At 44.7% G+C, this 14,787-nt stretch overlaps 1 protein-coding gene across 1 annotated transcript in view; it reads left to right on the plus strand.

Moving 5' to 3' along the window:
- The window catches only part of cfap144 (cilia and flagella associated protein 144), a 31,937-nt gene extending 20,369 nt beyond the window's left edge, over positions 1-11,568 (plus strand). The window contains exon 4 of the mRNA XM_077199953.1: positions 11,469-11,568. Within this exon, the coding sequence (XP_077056068.1) occupies positions 11,469-11,555 (87 nt within the window). The 3' untranslated portion in view covers positions 11,556-11,568. The remainder of the gene's footprint in view (positions 1-11,468) is intronic.
- Positions 11,569-14,787: the final 3,219 nt, after the last annotated feature.

A 14,787-nucleotide genomic window follows, 5' to 3' on the forward strand; every position in this document is an offset into this window, starting at 1 on the left:
CGTTTTGAACATTCACAGAATATACGGAAGTAATATTTCCGTAACTTTGGAACCGAAAACATTCTTTAATGTCAGTTTGAAACTGAATTTGCGATATTCTTTTCTTCATTATTGTAACATCTGAGTAAAATGGTTTCTCGAACATGAAAAAATGTAGGGCTGGAATTGATTTTGTCCATCAGGAATTAATTGGATCTTGTTTATTGCTGTGATGTCAAATGAGTGACAGGATGTTCTACAAAAGACGTCATTAAAGAAGAGATGTCACAGCAAGTGAGAGGGGAAGTTATTTTGATTAAAGATTACCAAAGCACATGAATTTAACACAAAATAATGTGCATGGATAAATAATTTATCATAAATACTGCAATATTCTACAACCCCAAATCAGAAAAAGTTGGGACATTTTGTAAAATGCATTAAAATCAAGAATCTGTGATTTGTGATGGTATCTGTGATGGTATCTTGTGCAATGCCATCTGAGGGCTCAAAGGCCACGCACATTCAAAAGAGGTCTTCAACTACTGAAGTGTTTCTGTTGGAATATATGCAGCTCTGTAGCATGGAGTTTGGATAAAGGCTGTTTTCTCTTGATTGGTTTTGCATGGAATGTCTTCTCCAGCAAGCAGAAGCTGAAAGCATGGCTAAGCTCTGTAGTAACACAGGACTTGTTGTCTCATCAGAAACGAAATGCATGTTTGCTGCGGGGTGAACACATCTTTCTGAAATTACAAAGACCCAGTGCTGTCAGTTGAGGGACCAATTTATGTTTCTTTTTTCCTTTGTTATATGTGTTTGGGCAGATTGGTGTGTTGAGTTACTTGTTCCGCTGGTGCAGCTGTGCTAGTTGATGAGTCAGCACTGACGAAGGCTCATGACTGCCCTGGGAACCTATTTTATGAAGGCAGACTAAACACATTGATGGACTTTCACCAGAGATATAGCACTCAAATGGCTTCAAAGATCACGCTAGGCCATTAGATTCTTCTACATTAGTTGACTTTACTTAGTTGGCAAGATGTTAGTTGGATAAATGATTCTTTGGAGATATAAAATGTTATTGATGTTAAAGTTTCTTAAATTGGCATTTTTTATTTTTTCCTGGTGCGCTCAGTTTTTTTCAGTATTTTTTTTATGATGTCAACAGCACAGTGATCTTGGGAGTTATACTGACACGCAGGAGCAAAAGTTTTCAGTTACGCCATTGTAGAAAACATCTCGGTTACGTATGTAACCCTAGTTCCCTGATAGGGAACGAGACGCTGCGCCAAATGCTGTGGGAACACCCCTGCGTTGTGCGTCATGAAGCACGTATGGAATCAGCCCAATGGAGAGATGGAACGTCATAGGCGGGTGACGTCATCGACCAGGAAACTATAAAGCACCCCATAAACACAAGCGCAACAGCTTCTGATAGGCCTGAAAGAAGCGCTAGCAGGAATGCCGGGGGTATGGTGGAATGACGCAGCGTCTCGTTCCCTATCAGGGAACTAGGGTTGCATACGTAACCGAGACGTTCCCTTTCAAGGGAACTCGAGCTGCGTCAAACGCTGTGGGAACGCTAATACCCACGTCGCCATAGGACCAAGTGACCGCCATGTGAGAACTAGCGCACAGAGGACGAGAGCACCTGTGCCCCAGGGGTAGAACTTAAGTCTAGGTCGTAGAACTTAATGAAAGTATGCGGTGAAGACCATCCAGCCGCATCACAAACGTCACTGAGGGAAACTCCTGACAGTAAGGCTTTAGAAGCCGCCATACTCCTGGTAGAGTGGGCTCGTACAGCCAAAGGTGAAGGCTGACCAGCCGACTCATAGTCAAGTGAGATAGCCTCGACCACCCACTTGCTCATTCTCTGTTTAGACGCGGGACACCCCTTCTTGGGTGGCCCAAAGCACACAAATAGTTGTTCTGACTTCCTCCACAGGGCAGTTCTGTGGACATATGTGTCTAACTCCCTAACAGGGCAGAGTAAATTAAGTTTCTCCTGTTCAGACGACAGAAATGGAGGAGGACAAAAGGCCTGCAGAACTGTAGGACTAACAACATAAGTAGGGACCTTGGGAACGTAACCTGGTCTAGGATGCAGAAAAGCCTTAACCATGCCAGGTGAAAATTCCAGGCGAGAGGGTGAAACCGACAGAGCCTGCAAATCTCCGATTCTCTTTAGTGAGGAGATAGCAAGAAGAAAGATAGTCTTAAACGTGAGAAACTTCTCAGGAACTTCTTCGATAGGTTCAAGAGGAGCTAGGGAAAGACCTTCTAATATGATGGCCCGATCCCAGGCCGGCACCCTCGTACGAACTGCTGGCCTCAGTCTCAGTGTGCCACGAAGGAAACGAGTTATAAGCGGGTGTCTCCCAAGAGAAACTCCACTGAAAGGGACGTGGTAAGCAGCCAGTGCCGCCACATACACCTTTAGTGTGGAGGGGGATAGCCCTGTGGAGAAGCGCTCCTGCAGGAATTCCAGCACTGCACCCACTGGGCAGTTAACTGGGTCCTGCAGGTGCTCTCCATACCAAGAAGTGAAGAGTTTCCACTTCAAGGCATAAAGCTTCCTCGTGGATGGAGTTCTGGAGTGAAGAATGGTCTCAACAACCTCGGTTGAGAGACCAGAGTTCATGAGCTGGGCCCCCTCAGAGGCCAAGCCCACAATACTGGGCGGGGGTGAAATATCATGCTGCCCGCCTGAGAGAGTAGATCCCTCCTGACCGGGAGAGAAATCAGGTCCGCAAACCATACTCGGGCCGGCCAGAACGGGGCTACTAATACTAGGCTGACCCCGTCCCGGCGAACCCTCTCCAGAACTCCAGGTAGCAGAGCAATCGGGGGAAAGGCGAACAGACGTGACCTCGGCCACGGCTGCACCATAGCGTCCAACCCCAGAGGGGCTGGATGGCTGATGGAAAATCACAGATGACAATGCATGGTCTCCTTGGAAGCGAATAGGTCCACCTCGGCGCGACCGAAACTCAACCAAAGGAGCTCCACCACCTCGGGATGGAGTCTCCAATCCCCCGGCCTCGGCCCCTGTCTCGACAGGGAGTCTGCTACCACATTCAAATACCCAGGAAGATACATTGCTCTCAGAAATAGTAACCTCCCTTGGGACCACAGGAGGATCTGACGGGCCAACTTGTAAAGCCGGCGAAACCGCAGGCCCCCCTGATGATTTATATAAGAGACCACCGACGTGTTGTCTGACTGAACTAACACATGATGACCTCTCAGGTCTGCTAGGAAGTGTTTCAGAGCCTGGAACACCGCCAACATCTCTAGACAATTTATAAGCCGTGATAGATGATGGTCCTGCGACAGCTCTTGGGCTGGACGACCGCTCGTGACCGCCCCTCACCCTGTGAGGGAAGCATCCGTCGTTAGCATTACGCGACGACAAAGAGCCCCCAACACAGGCCTTTGAATAGGAACCAAGTTTCTTTCCACATGACCAGAGCACGAAGGCAGCGCCGCGTGACTTTGACCGTGCGGAGCGGATTTCCACTCAGGGAGAATCCCTTGGTCCTGAACCACCACTGTAGCGATCTCATGTACAACAGGCCGCAAGGTATAACGTCGGACGCTGCTGCCATCAGACCCGACAGTCTCTAAAACTGTTTTACAGTAAGTAGCTGGCCTAGCTTTACTTGTTTCACAGCTGAGAGAATCGAAACGATGCGGGTCGGAGCGAGTCGCTCCTGCATCGAAACCCAAACCCAAACGACACCCAGAAAAGTGGTCTTCTGAGGAGATAATACACTTTTCTTTGCGTTCAGCCTCAACCCCAACTTCCTGATATGAACGAGAACGACTCAATGTCGAACCGCCATCTGCTCTGTCTGAGCTAAAATCAACCAATCGTTGATGTAATTGAGGACACGAACACCCTGAAGCCTCAGGGGCACTAGTGCTGCGTCCATGCATTTCGTGAAAGTGCGGGGAGATAAAGCTAGCCCAAACGGAAGAACCCTGTGCAGGTACACCTCGCCCCCGAAGGCGAACCTCAGGAACTTCCTGTGTTGTGGAAGGATGGAAATGTGGAAGTACGCGTCCCTTAGATCTATCGTGACAGACCAGTCCTCGGATCTGATTTGTGACACGATCTGCTTGATAGTGAGCATCTTGAATTTTGGCTTCCCTACCGAGCGATTCAATAGGCGCAGGTCTAAAATTGGACGCAACCCCCCATCCTATTTTGGAACGATGAAATATCGGCTGTAATAGCCTGACTCCACACTGGGAGGAGGAACCCGTTCTATAGCCTCCTTTTGAAGGAGTGCTTTCACCTCTTGTTCCATAACCAGAGCCTGCTCGGGGCCCACCACTGTAGGCAGAACCCCTCTGAATCTTGGTGGACGACACCTGAATTGGATAGCATAATCCCTTTCTATTGTCTGCAGGACCCAATGAGCTATTTTTGGAAGGCTTTTCCACTCTGCCAGAAATTCTACTAAGGGTACCAGTCTCTCGAGACTGGCCTCTGGTGTAACTTGAGCAGCAAACGCAGCGCCCTGTAACGGCACACTGGCAGGGAACAACTGGTCTAACCGCTCTGAAACCCTCTTCAGAGGGAGCAAGCGTCCCTCGGGAAATCGCTCGCTGGGACCGTCTGCGCCCCGGCATTAAGGCGGGGTTGGCAGAACGGGCCCCTGAGGGCACAGAGGAAGAATGGGCACCGTAGAAAGAGGTGCACACCTTCCCGCCTCGGTGGGGACAACCCCCAGTGTCCTGCGCGCCGTGGGGCCACTCTGCTTCAGCGCCCTATATGATGAGCTCGCAGACGGCCTGCTCCCGCCCAGCAGCCCCAGGGACATGAATTTTTAAAGGGAGAAATTTCTTAAAAGCTGTTGTTTGCTTTTCCTTCTCCTGGAATTTATCGATGACATAATTTACAGCATCGCCAAATAAACCCAGGGGGGAGAGAGGAGTGTCTAAAAGCAAAGCTTTTTCTTTTATATTTGTCTGATTTAACCACAGATGTTTTTCTGCGGCCACCAGAGCTGCCATAGATCGACCCACTAGCTTGGCCGACTCTCTGGTTGCGCGCAGGGATAAATCAGCAGCCTGACGCAGTTCGCGAACCACGTCAGCACTGACCTCCTCACTCTCACTCACGTCCCTCAGCAGGTCAGCGTGGTATGCCTGCATAATAGACATAGTATGCAGACATGACGCAGCCTGACCCGCCGCCGAATACGCTTTACCCACAAAAACCGAAATATTTCTAAGAGGCTTGGTGGGTAATGCCGGTGCCTTAACAAATGACGCAGTCTCGAGGGAGAGAAAACTCGCAAGCGTCTCTTCCACGCGAGGCATAGCTGAATAACCATATGATTTTGCCCCCATAATATTAGAATATGTTGAAGTCTGGGGACTAAACACTCTATATGACACCGTTTATTTTTTTATTTTTATTTTTTTTCACGATTTCGACACCTCAGTGTGGAGATCAGGAAAAAACGGCAAGCACCGGCGTGGAGGTTGCACTCGTGACGGCAAAAATCTCTCATCTAATTTTGATTTAGAAACAGACTCCTGTCTAGTCACTGGCCATACAATGCTGAGTTTTTCTACAGCTCTTGTTAATACCTCCACTAGCTCATCACTTTCGGGAGTGTAAGGTGGCGAATCCTCCACATCTGGTGCCTCAGCCTGAGCGGAAGAAACCGCAGCGCGTGCTTCCGAACACGGGACTGAGGCACTGGATCTCACAGGTGAAGGGAGAGATAAGGCAGAGCCCGTCTCTAACCCCGCTGAGAGATCCATATGCAATCCCCACGATACGCGTCGTCGCTCTGCCTTGGCAAGAGCAGGACCCGAACCGCGGGGAGCGCGCACCGAACCGCTCTCCTCAAAGAGCGCCCGGCGGGAGCGGAGCGTCCTTAATGGCAGACGCTCGCAATGCTCACAATCAGCTCCCTTGAGAGCTGACTGGGCATGCTGCACTCCCAAACAAACAACACAAAGAACGTGTGTATCCCCACTCGTAAAATAACGCGAGCAGGGAGGGACACACTTCCTAAACTGCTGTTCGTTCGCCATATCTCTCTTAATATATATATAAATTGTTTGTGTGGTGCAGAGTATGTAAAGACAGACAATATTCACACAGGGACAGATTCACATATAGCACGACTGAAGGCACAGAAAGCTGTTGTGCTTGTGTTTATGGGGTGCTTTATAGTTTCCTGGTCGATGACATCACCCGCCTATGACGTTCCATCTCTCCATTGGGCTGATTCCATACGTGCTTCATGACGCACAACGCAGGGGCGTTCCCACAGCGTTTGACGCAGCGTCTAGTTCCCTGAAAGGGAAGTATTATTCGCAGTCACACACTGAGGTATTGTGGACATGATTGATTCTTTTTAGTGTACATTTTTTTTTTTTTTAAAGAAAGAAATTATAATTAGATCATAATATAATAATAGCATCTTAATATAAAATTATTCATAAGGTTTGGGTCGGTAAGATTTATAATGTTTTTGAAAAACGTTTTATGCTTGCTAGGTCTTAAAAACAATAAAAACCATAATATTGTAAAATATTATTACAATACAAATATCTGTATTCTTCAAAATTTATTTATGTTCAGTGAAAGAAAGAAATTCATACAGGTTAGGAACAACTTGAGTAAAGGAGTAACTTGAGTAAATGATTTTTGGGTGCATAATTCCTTTAATGTAGTATTGTGCATGATCCTCTTTTAAAGAAAAATTTAGTTATTGACCTGTAGTAGGGAGGTTAAGTCCAAAAAATAGGCCTTTGACTTCAAGTCATGATGCAAAGGTCTCCTTTGGTATGGAAGTACTTTAGGGTCATACAAATCAATTTTTCCTAAGACACAAGTGAGATCACACTTTGTATCAGAAATAAACATGTTTTTTTTTCCAAAAATGGCCGCCAATGCGCCGAAAATACTCTAGAGCCCATATCTTTGCTTCTGTTATCGCTATAATGACAAATTTGGTGTCAAAGTGTACATTTTTGGGGTCAAGGAATCCAATAAAATTGGTTTCAAGTTTAAAAAAATAATAATTTTCCCCATACCATGACAATTGGGGGTAAATATGCACATTTCACATAAAAAATGTCATCAGAGTGACTTTACTTATCTTTTCGTTCAAAAACTTTAATTTTGTATTTAAGCAGTGCAGCTACTTCTGTACATTACATTTGTCCTAAGTAGCATGAGATTTCCACCAGTCAGGAGTAGCCTATAGCATATCAGTACCTGCAACAACACATCCCATCTGCACCAGGAGCTGTGACAGCTGTTGAAGGTCAGAGGTGACAGGTTAACACTTTGAGGTTCGTATGACTTTTTCTCATTAAATAGAAAAATGTTTTTAATGTTAGATAACTAATAAATAGCTAGCTAGTTGACTATGGAAAAAAAAACCTTAGAGGGAAAACCTCTTTTCTCGAGAATACTGAAGCCAAAAATTATCCTTATAATTTTTATTAATTTAAAACACACTTGCTGCAGCTAGCAGACCTAGGTGAGGCAGCTCGCGCGCCTATTGGATGCTATGCGGCGACTGCTGCAAACCTATCGAGGCACTGCACGTGACGTAAGCACCAATGAGTGGGCGAATGGGTGTGGCTTATGCCTATATAAGCCAGAGCTCGATAAGATGCTCCTTGGTTTTCATCGACTGAAGCGAAACCAGATGGTAGCACAAGCACGGCAGGGTTACGCAACACTCATTCCCTCTTCTAGAGAGAACCGAGGTTACGTTAGTAACCATGACGTTCTCTTACGAGAGTACTCTCATGTTGCGTAAGCTAGCTACGGGAATCCAATTTAAAATGCCGTGCGTGCTAAATCTACCACAACACTGACCCAAGGGCGAGCGCCCTGAGTTCATATGATATGGGGATATAAAAATGGGTAGCTAGACCTTTAGATCGGCCACCAAACGAAACAAATAGCTGTCCTGACCGTCTGAAAGCAGCCGAACGTTCCACGTAAATTCTAAGGGCCCTAACCAGGCAAAGAAGATTCAAGTCAGACTCGCAGTCAGATCCGAAGAGAGAATGTCAGATTGAAGAGGCGGTGGTACCAGTACCAGTCGGTCACCTTCCAAGGTTTCAGAGCTGCGACACATTTCTGAATGACCCTGAGGCGAAACAGATCGGAGGCCCAAGCTCGAGACGACACTCGGGCTTTCAGCCACCACTGCAGTGGGCGCATGCGAAGTAGACCCAGCTGGAGTACTGATGATGATGAGGCCATGAGGCCCAGCATTTTCTGAAATCTCCTGAGCGGGACTATAGTGCCGCAATGTTCAGTATGCGCTCTGGCGATAGTCGCGCTGTAATTGACAGCAAGTTCAGCTCTGTGCCCAGAAAGGATATTTCCTGGCTGGGGGACAGCAAGCTCTTCACCCAATTGACTGTGAGACCAAGATTCTCGAGGTGTTCGAGTAATATGGTCCTGTGTTCTATGAGCTCTGAATGAGATCGAGCTAGAATCAGCCAATCGTCCAAATAGTTCAAAGCTTGAATGACCTGAAGTTTCAGGGGCGCGAGAGCAGTGTCCATGCACATCATAATATACAGGGACAGGCCGAATGGTAGGACTGTGTATTGATATGCCTGGCCCTCGAAGGCGAATCTCAAAAATCGCCTTTGACGAGAGAATGTCAGACTCGCTGTCAGATCCACAGAGACTTCTGCTCTGAAAGGAGTGGCAAGTTGTTTGGGGACATAATCATGTCTTAGTTTGAGGATGACCTTGGAGTCATTAGGCCCAAACTCAAGGCACGACGCGCTAACAGAAAGTGCGTGTAAGTCACCCACCAGCTTGACTGAGGCGATAGCTACCAGAAAGGCTGTTTTCAATGAGATATACTTAAGGTCCACAGACTGTAGAGGTTCGAAAGGGACACCCTTCATGACCTCCAGGACCAAGGAAAGGTCCGAGGGGGGGCGAGGAGGGTTCATCCTTCTAGCTCCCCTGAGGAAGCGGACTACAAGGTCGTTCCTACCCAGTGACTGGCCATGCGAATGTTTGACAAACGCAGCAATAGCCGCCACATATACCTTGAGCATGGATGGGGATCTACCCTTATCCAAGAGCTCCTGTAGGAAGGAGAGAACCTCCGACACCCCACAATCTTGTGGATCCAGGTTGCGAGCTGAGCACCAACCTGAGAACACTGACCACTTGGAATCACAAAGCCGTCTAGTAGAGGGTGCTCTAGCTTGCGTAATCGTGTTTAACACTCCGTCGGGGAGACTGACGGGTACCCGTTGATGGCCCACACATGCAGAGCCCAAAGCTCGAGTCGTGGGTGCCAAATCGTACCCCCGGCCTATGAGAGGAGATCTCTCCTCAACAGGACAGGCCACGGAGGCAAGCTCTGAAGCTGCATCAGCTCCGGAAACCAAACTTGGTTCGGCCAGAACGGAGCTACTAGAAGTACACAGGAACCGTTCTCCCTTATACGCTTGATTACCTGTGGTAACAGCATGATCGGAGGGAAAGCATAGAGAGGGCGGCTGGGCCAGTGATGGGCCAGCGCGTCCTTGTTCTTGTGAAGCATATTGGGCACTGAGCGTTGTCTTGAGACGCAAAGAGGTCGACTTCTGCTGTGCCAAAGGTGTCCCACAACAGCTGAACTGTCTGAGGGTGGAGGGACCATTCCCCTGGGGGAACGTTGTCCCTGGACAGCCTGTCTGGACGCACATTAAGATGGCCTGGCACATGCGCCGCTCTCAGCGAGAGTAGGTTGCGCTGAACCCATACAAGGATGCGTTCTGCCAGTGCATGAAGGTTCCGTGATCTCCGACTGCCCTGGCGATTTATGTAGGAAACCACCGACATGTTGTCCGTGCGGACAAGGACATGGTGGCCCTTTAGAAGGGGAAGGAGGAACCGCAAGGCGTTCTCGACCCCCTTCATCTCTAGACAGTTTATGTGCAAGCTCTTTTCTTGGCTTGACCACAGGCCAAAAGTCGGTCTGCACTCATAGCCCGAATTGGAGGCGTCTGTCGAAACCACTATCAGTTTAGAGATTACTCCCAGGTTTACACCTGTCTGATACCAGTCGACCGCCTTCCAGGGCTCCAGAGCTGTGACACAGTTCTGAGTTACCTTGAGACGTAAACGACCGGATGCCCATGCTCGACGCAGGACCCGCGTCTTCAGCCAGTGCTGTAAAGGGCGCATGCGAAGCAGACCTAAATGAAGAAATTATTAAATTGTGAATGGACTGTGTGTTTGGCATGCGTTTTTTAATAAAAATTGCATACTTCACCTCCAATTGTCATGTTAAGGACAACATTATTGTTTTTTAGTCTTGGAACCTATTTTATTGGACTCCTTGACCACAAAAATGTACCCGTTGATACCAAATTTGTCAATATAGCTATAACAGATGCAAAGATATGGGCCTCTCAAGTATGGTCGGCGGCCATTTTTTAAAAATGTGCGTATATAAGATACAAAATGTGATCTCACTTGTGTCTTAGGATAAATTTATTTCTATGGCCCTAAGGTACTTCCATACCAAAGGGGACCTTTGCATCATGACTTGAAGTCAAAAGTCACTTAACCTCCCTACTACTGACACCAACAAATAGAAAGGTCAAACGTGGACATGTTTAACATATCGAATAAATTCAGAATGTCAAACCTGGTTTAAACTGCAGGAAATGGACAATATATGTTTATTAGAAGGACCTCTTTGACAGGTTGTTGCCATCTAACTTGCAATCTTCTGTCGTCGTTTTTGTTTTTCACACCCAAGCTGTCTCACCGACAGGAAAGAGTGTTTGTGCAAGTCCGCGGGAGGCCAAGCTCATAAAACCGGCCCGTGTGCGAAAGCTGGCCATTTAAAACACATGGCATTTCCCTCCCACTGTGACACTGATTGGAACAGAGCAGGCACATTAATCAAGAGAACGCTGGCATTTCACAGAGGACATCACCACAATCGCGAAGGAAATGCGACGTCGGTTTCCATAAATCCGGAGGGGCTAGAAAGAGCGGCGGGATGAAAGACAGAGTGATGAAAGCCGGGCTATAATCTCTGTTATTTTACTCTCCAGCTCCTGAAAAATTTACCTTATTATCCCTTGATGCAAGTGATTCCAGTCTGAATGAAGGAGGATGTCTTAGACTTCGAGATGTGGCTTAAGTGAACAGCATGAGGATTTAAAGAGTGTCCAGTTTATGGATGAGCTGTCCTCAATATGAACTCAACCCTCTGTCAGTGTTTGATATGCCTCTGTCTATATTGGGCTTTTTTTCACACGCTTTCCAATTTCTTTACTTTTTTTCTTTATGTTTTCTGCTTGCGTAGTTGTTTTTTGTTTTCTTCCTTTACCTTCAATATTATCATCATTTTCTTTTCTTCATCCCCATCCCCGTCCCCTACGGGCTTTGCGCAGTAATGGAGCATGCAGTCTTTCTCACAGCCCTTTACTCTCTCTCTCACACGCACAAACAAAAACACTGTCAGGAAGACCACGTATCCAGGTTTGAGTTGTTAAAGCGGCAGATGGAGGAGAAAGAAGAAAGACAGATTCAGGACATACATATCAGCTGAGATACAGACCAGCCTGAGGATTGACACAGAGATCTTAAAGATTAGCATGTATCATCCTGAACTTGTTAAAGGTCAATCCAATTTTCCTTGATGTTTTAAAATAAAAGAGATTTTTGTGCTTTTTTTCATTCTGTGACTTTTCATTCTGTGAACAGACAGCTGAGAATTCCTTTGTTTACTCAGACCAATGGGTCAAGGTTAGCCATTGCTGATAGGATGCCATAACTACAACATCTGGCTGCAAAAAGCCATTCTCACCATTGACGGCCATTCAAATATATGAGTGTGTTCTGAATTTTTTTGCGAACAACAATAAAAACTTCGACCGGTGCCAATGCTTGATTCTTGGAGGGCTCTTAAAGTCACCACCATGAAATCAAAATTGACAGTTATTATTATTTTATTTATATTGCAGTAGGCTATTTATTAGAAATGACTAATACATTTTTTTAAATTCATGTCCCCTTGTAATCTTTAATCAAAATAACTTCCCCTCCCTCTTGCAATGACACCTCTTCTCTTATCTGATAACATGTTTAATGAAGTGAGGGCGGGACAAACTGTCACTCATATGACATCACAGCAATAGCAAACCACAACAATCCAACTATCCAATCAATTCCTGAAGGAAAAAAACAAGTCCCGCCCTACCTTTTTTCTTGTTCAGAATCTTTTTCACTTGGATATACATCACAATAGGGAAGAAAAGACTATCGAAACTTACGTTTCATGCAGACTATACAAATAGGAAGTTATGTTGCTTGCTTAAACATTTCAAATCTTATGATACAGTAAATCTTGTCTGAGACCAAACAAGTTACTGTAAATAATCCCTAGTGTATTTCAGATGAACTCTACTGACAGTCCAAATTCAGCTGTTTCTATTCCTTCAATATTAATGTTTACATAAATATTTATTTAATATGATATCCCATAAGTTTAATACATAGGCTACCTGCAAATTCGCTGTTCAGACCTTAAAATAGGCCATTCATGTTATACAAGTGTATACATCTGAAGGGAACTGACTGTCTTCTGTTTCAATTAGATTTCTTTTCATCTTACCTCCATATAGGGCAGTACTGCTTTGTACAGGGGTAACCACCTTCAGAGACTTAATTTTCATTTTCAGTCAGTCTGCCGTTCTTGTTCAGACCACTGAAATATAAGTTTTACCATTGTATAAAATATTTTGTTTTCGTCAGATCTCCTATTATTCAAAATGTAAAGTTGTTTAGTAGTTTTTAAAGTCATTTTACAGATTAGGATGTTACCATAGACATTGAAGTTGTTTCAAAAAACATTGCTAACTAAACAGCATGTAGTTCTATTCTAATATCAGAATTTCCATTCTAGTATCAGAACCCCTACCCTGCAATATTCCATAAACAAATAACGTTACAATGTCAGTTTTGATTTCATGGTCTTTAGGTTTCAAAAACGACAAAAGAGGTAAGAGATTCATGATGAAAATATTTCTCAGCTCAGCACAGCGATGGAATATGGGCAAATTATAAGAAGTGCTTCCTTAAACTACATTAGCTTAGCTAATTTCAAAGTATTTGAGTAAGGAGTTTTCTGCTACATATCTGCTGACCAAGAACACAGTTCATCTGGGACCAGAGCACACAGTGTGAATTTTAATTCTGGATGACTATAAATTCTAAAATTTGAGCTGAAGCTAGAAACGATCAATGTCTGCACTGGATAAGAACTGTGAGCAACACACACAAAAATCCAGTTAAATGGATTTTAAAGCACCATTTATCATTGTCTTACTGTCACATACAATAGCTGCTTCTAAGTCCCTGGGCGGTAATATTTACTATAATTAAGATTTTAGAGATAAATGGACTGCGAACAAGCAAAAGGTCTCATCCTATTTTCTCTATTTTGTCTGTCTTTCTTTAGTTCAACAGCCCATAAAAAGGGATCAGTGATGCGAAATGTGCAAACTAAACATTTGAGGTATTACCAGCAGAAACTGCAGGCATCCTCACCTTGACAGAGATATAAAAAAGATGAGCTTTTAGGGCAGTATATTTAGACATATAAGCATACATGTGCATTGTATGAAATCATATAGTTTGTTTAAATCAAATATCAAGAACAGAATCCTCATGTCTCTCATTTGGTTGGATAGGTTAGGCCACGGTAGCAGTTATTATAAGTGTGATATTTCTATATGAGGCTCAGTCAAGGTGACTCTGGGACTTGCTCTCAGCAGAGAGCTAGCAGCAAGTCCGCAAGTAATGAATAATCACACACCATCAGCATGTGGAGACACACACCTGTTTTAATAATCCCTCGCCCTCATACACACACACACACACACACACACACTCTCTCATTTTCAGATAACAGTAACTGCTCAGCTGTCTTTGTATCTCTCTCGCAAAGCATTTGAAAGAGCACATCTATTACCTGTCTTTTATTCATTCCTCAAAGCCTTCAACATCAACCACAGCCCTGTCCATGAATAATAACTGCCAACACAAGCTTGTTGATGTGTCGCAACTGATGTGTGACACTCTGCATACATCTATTCTTGCGAGAGACGTGCCGTATTTTTTCATCAGCATTATGAGAGAGAAGAGAGCACACTCTGTGCTCAGTGTCAGATATGCAAAATTGAGAATTTACTTTGTCTTTTAAATGTCCCTGACTTATGGGCTTTATCATCTTTGGGTAAAAATTGGATTGAGTGAAGAAAGCTACAAACATAATTGGCTATAAAATTAGGCCAGTTATCAAAGACAGAAATCCAAAGTCATGGACTTGATCATTTCTAAAACATAAATGGGGCACAACAATAAGTGTTTCTACTTGGTGGCCCAGTTTTGCCAAATAGTTCAGATTGTTACTTGACCTGTCCTGATTTTTCACCAGTCAAGACAAAAATGATTATTTATTTATTTATTTGTTTTTTGTAAAATTATTTTTAATAATTTTCAATCCATTCTAACTGATGCTTCTAAGACAAGTAATTTCACCCTTGTAATTTCAACAAAAATAGTGTATGTTAACCAGCTAGACGATGTTACCTTGGTAACATATTTACATCATCTAAATTAACGAAGCAATGTTCAGAGAGAAAAAAAATCAATAAATGTAGGCTTATGGAGCGATTGGGCAGAGAACTGGCCTGTAATGCTCTCAGGCCAGTCAGTCCCGAGCCATCAGAGGATTTGTGTTTTACTCCGGATCTGTTTTGTTGGAATATGCATGTCTT

Source organism: Siphateles boraxobius, unplaced genomic scaffold, assembly GCF_051911475.1.
Source record: "Siphateles boraxobius isolate OS27281-9 unplaced genomic scaffold, OSU_SipBor_1 41, whole genome shotgun sequence".
Classification (NCBI taxonomy): Eukaryota; Metazoa; Chordata; class Actinopteri; order Cypriniformes; family Leuciscidae; genus Siphateles; species Siphateles boraxobius.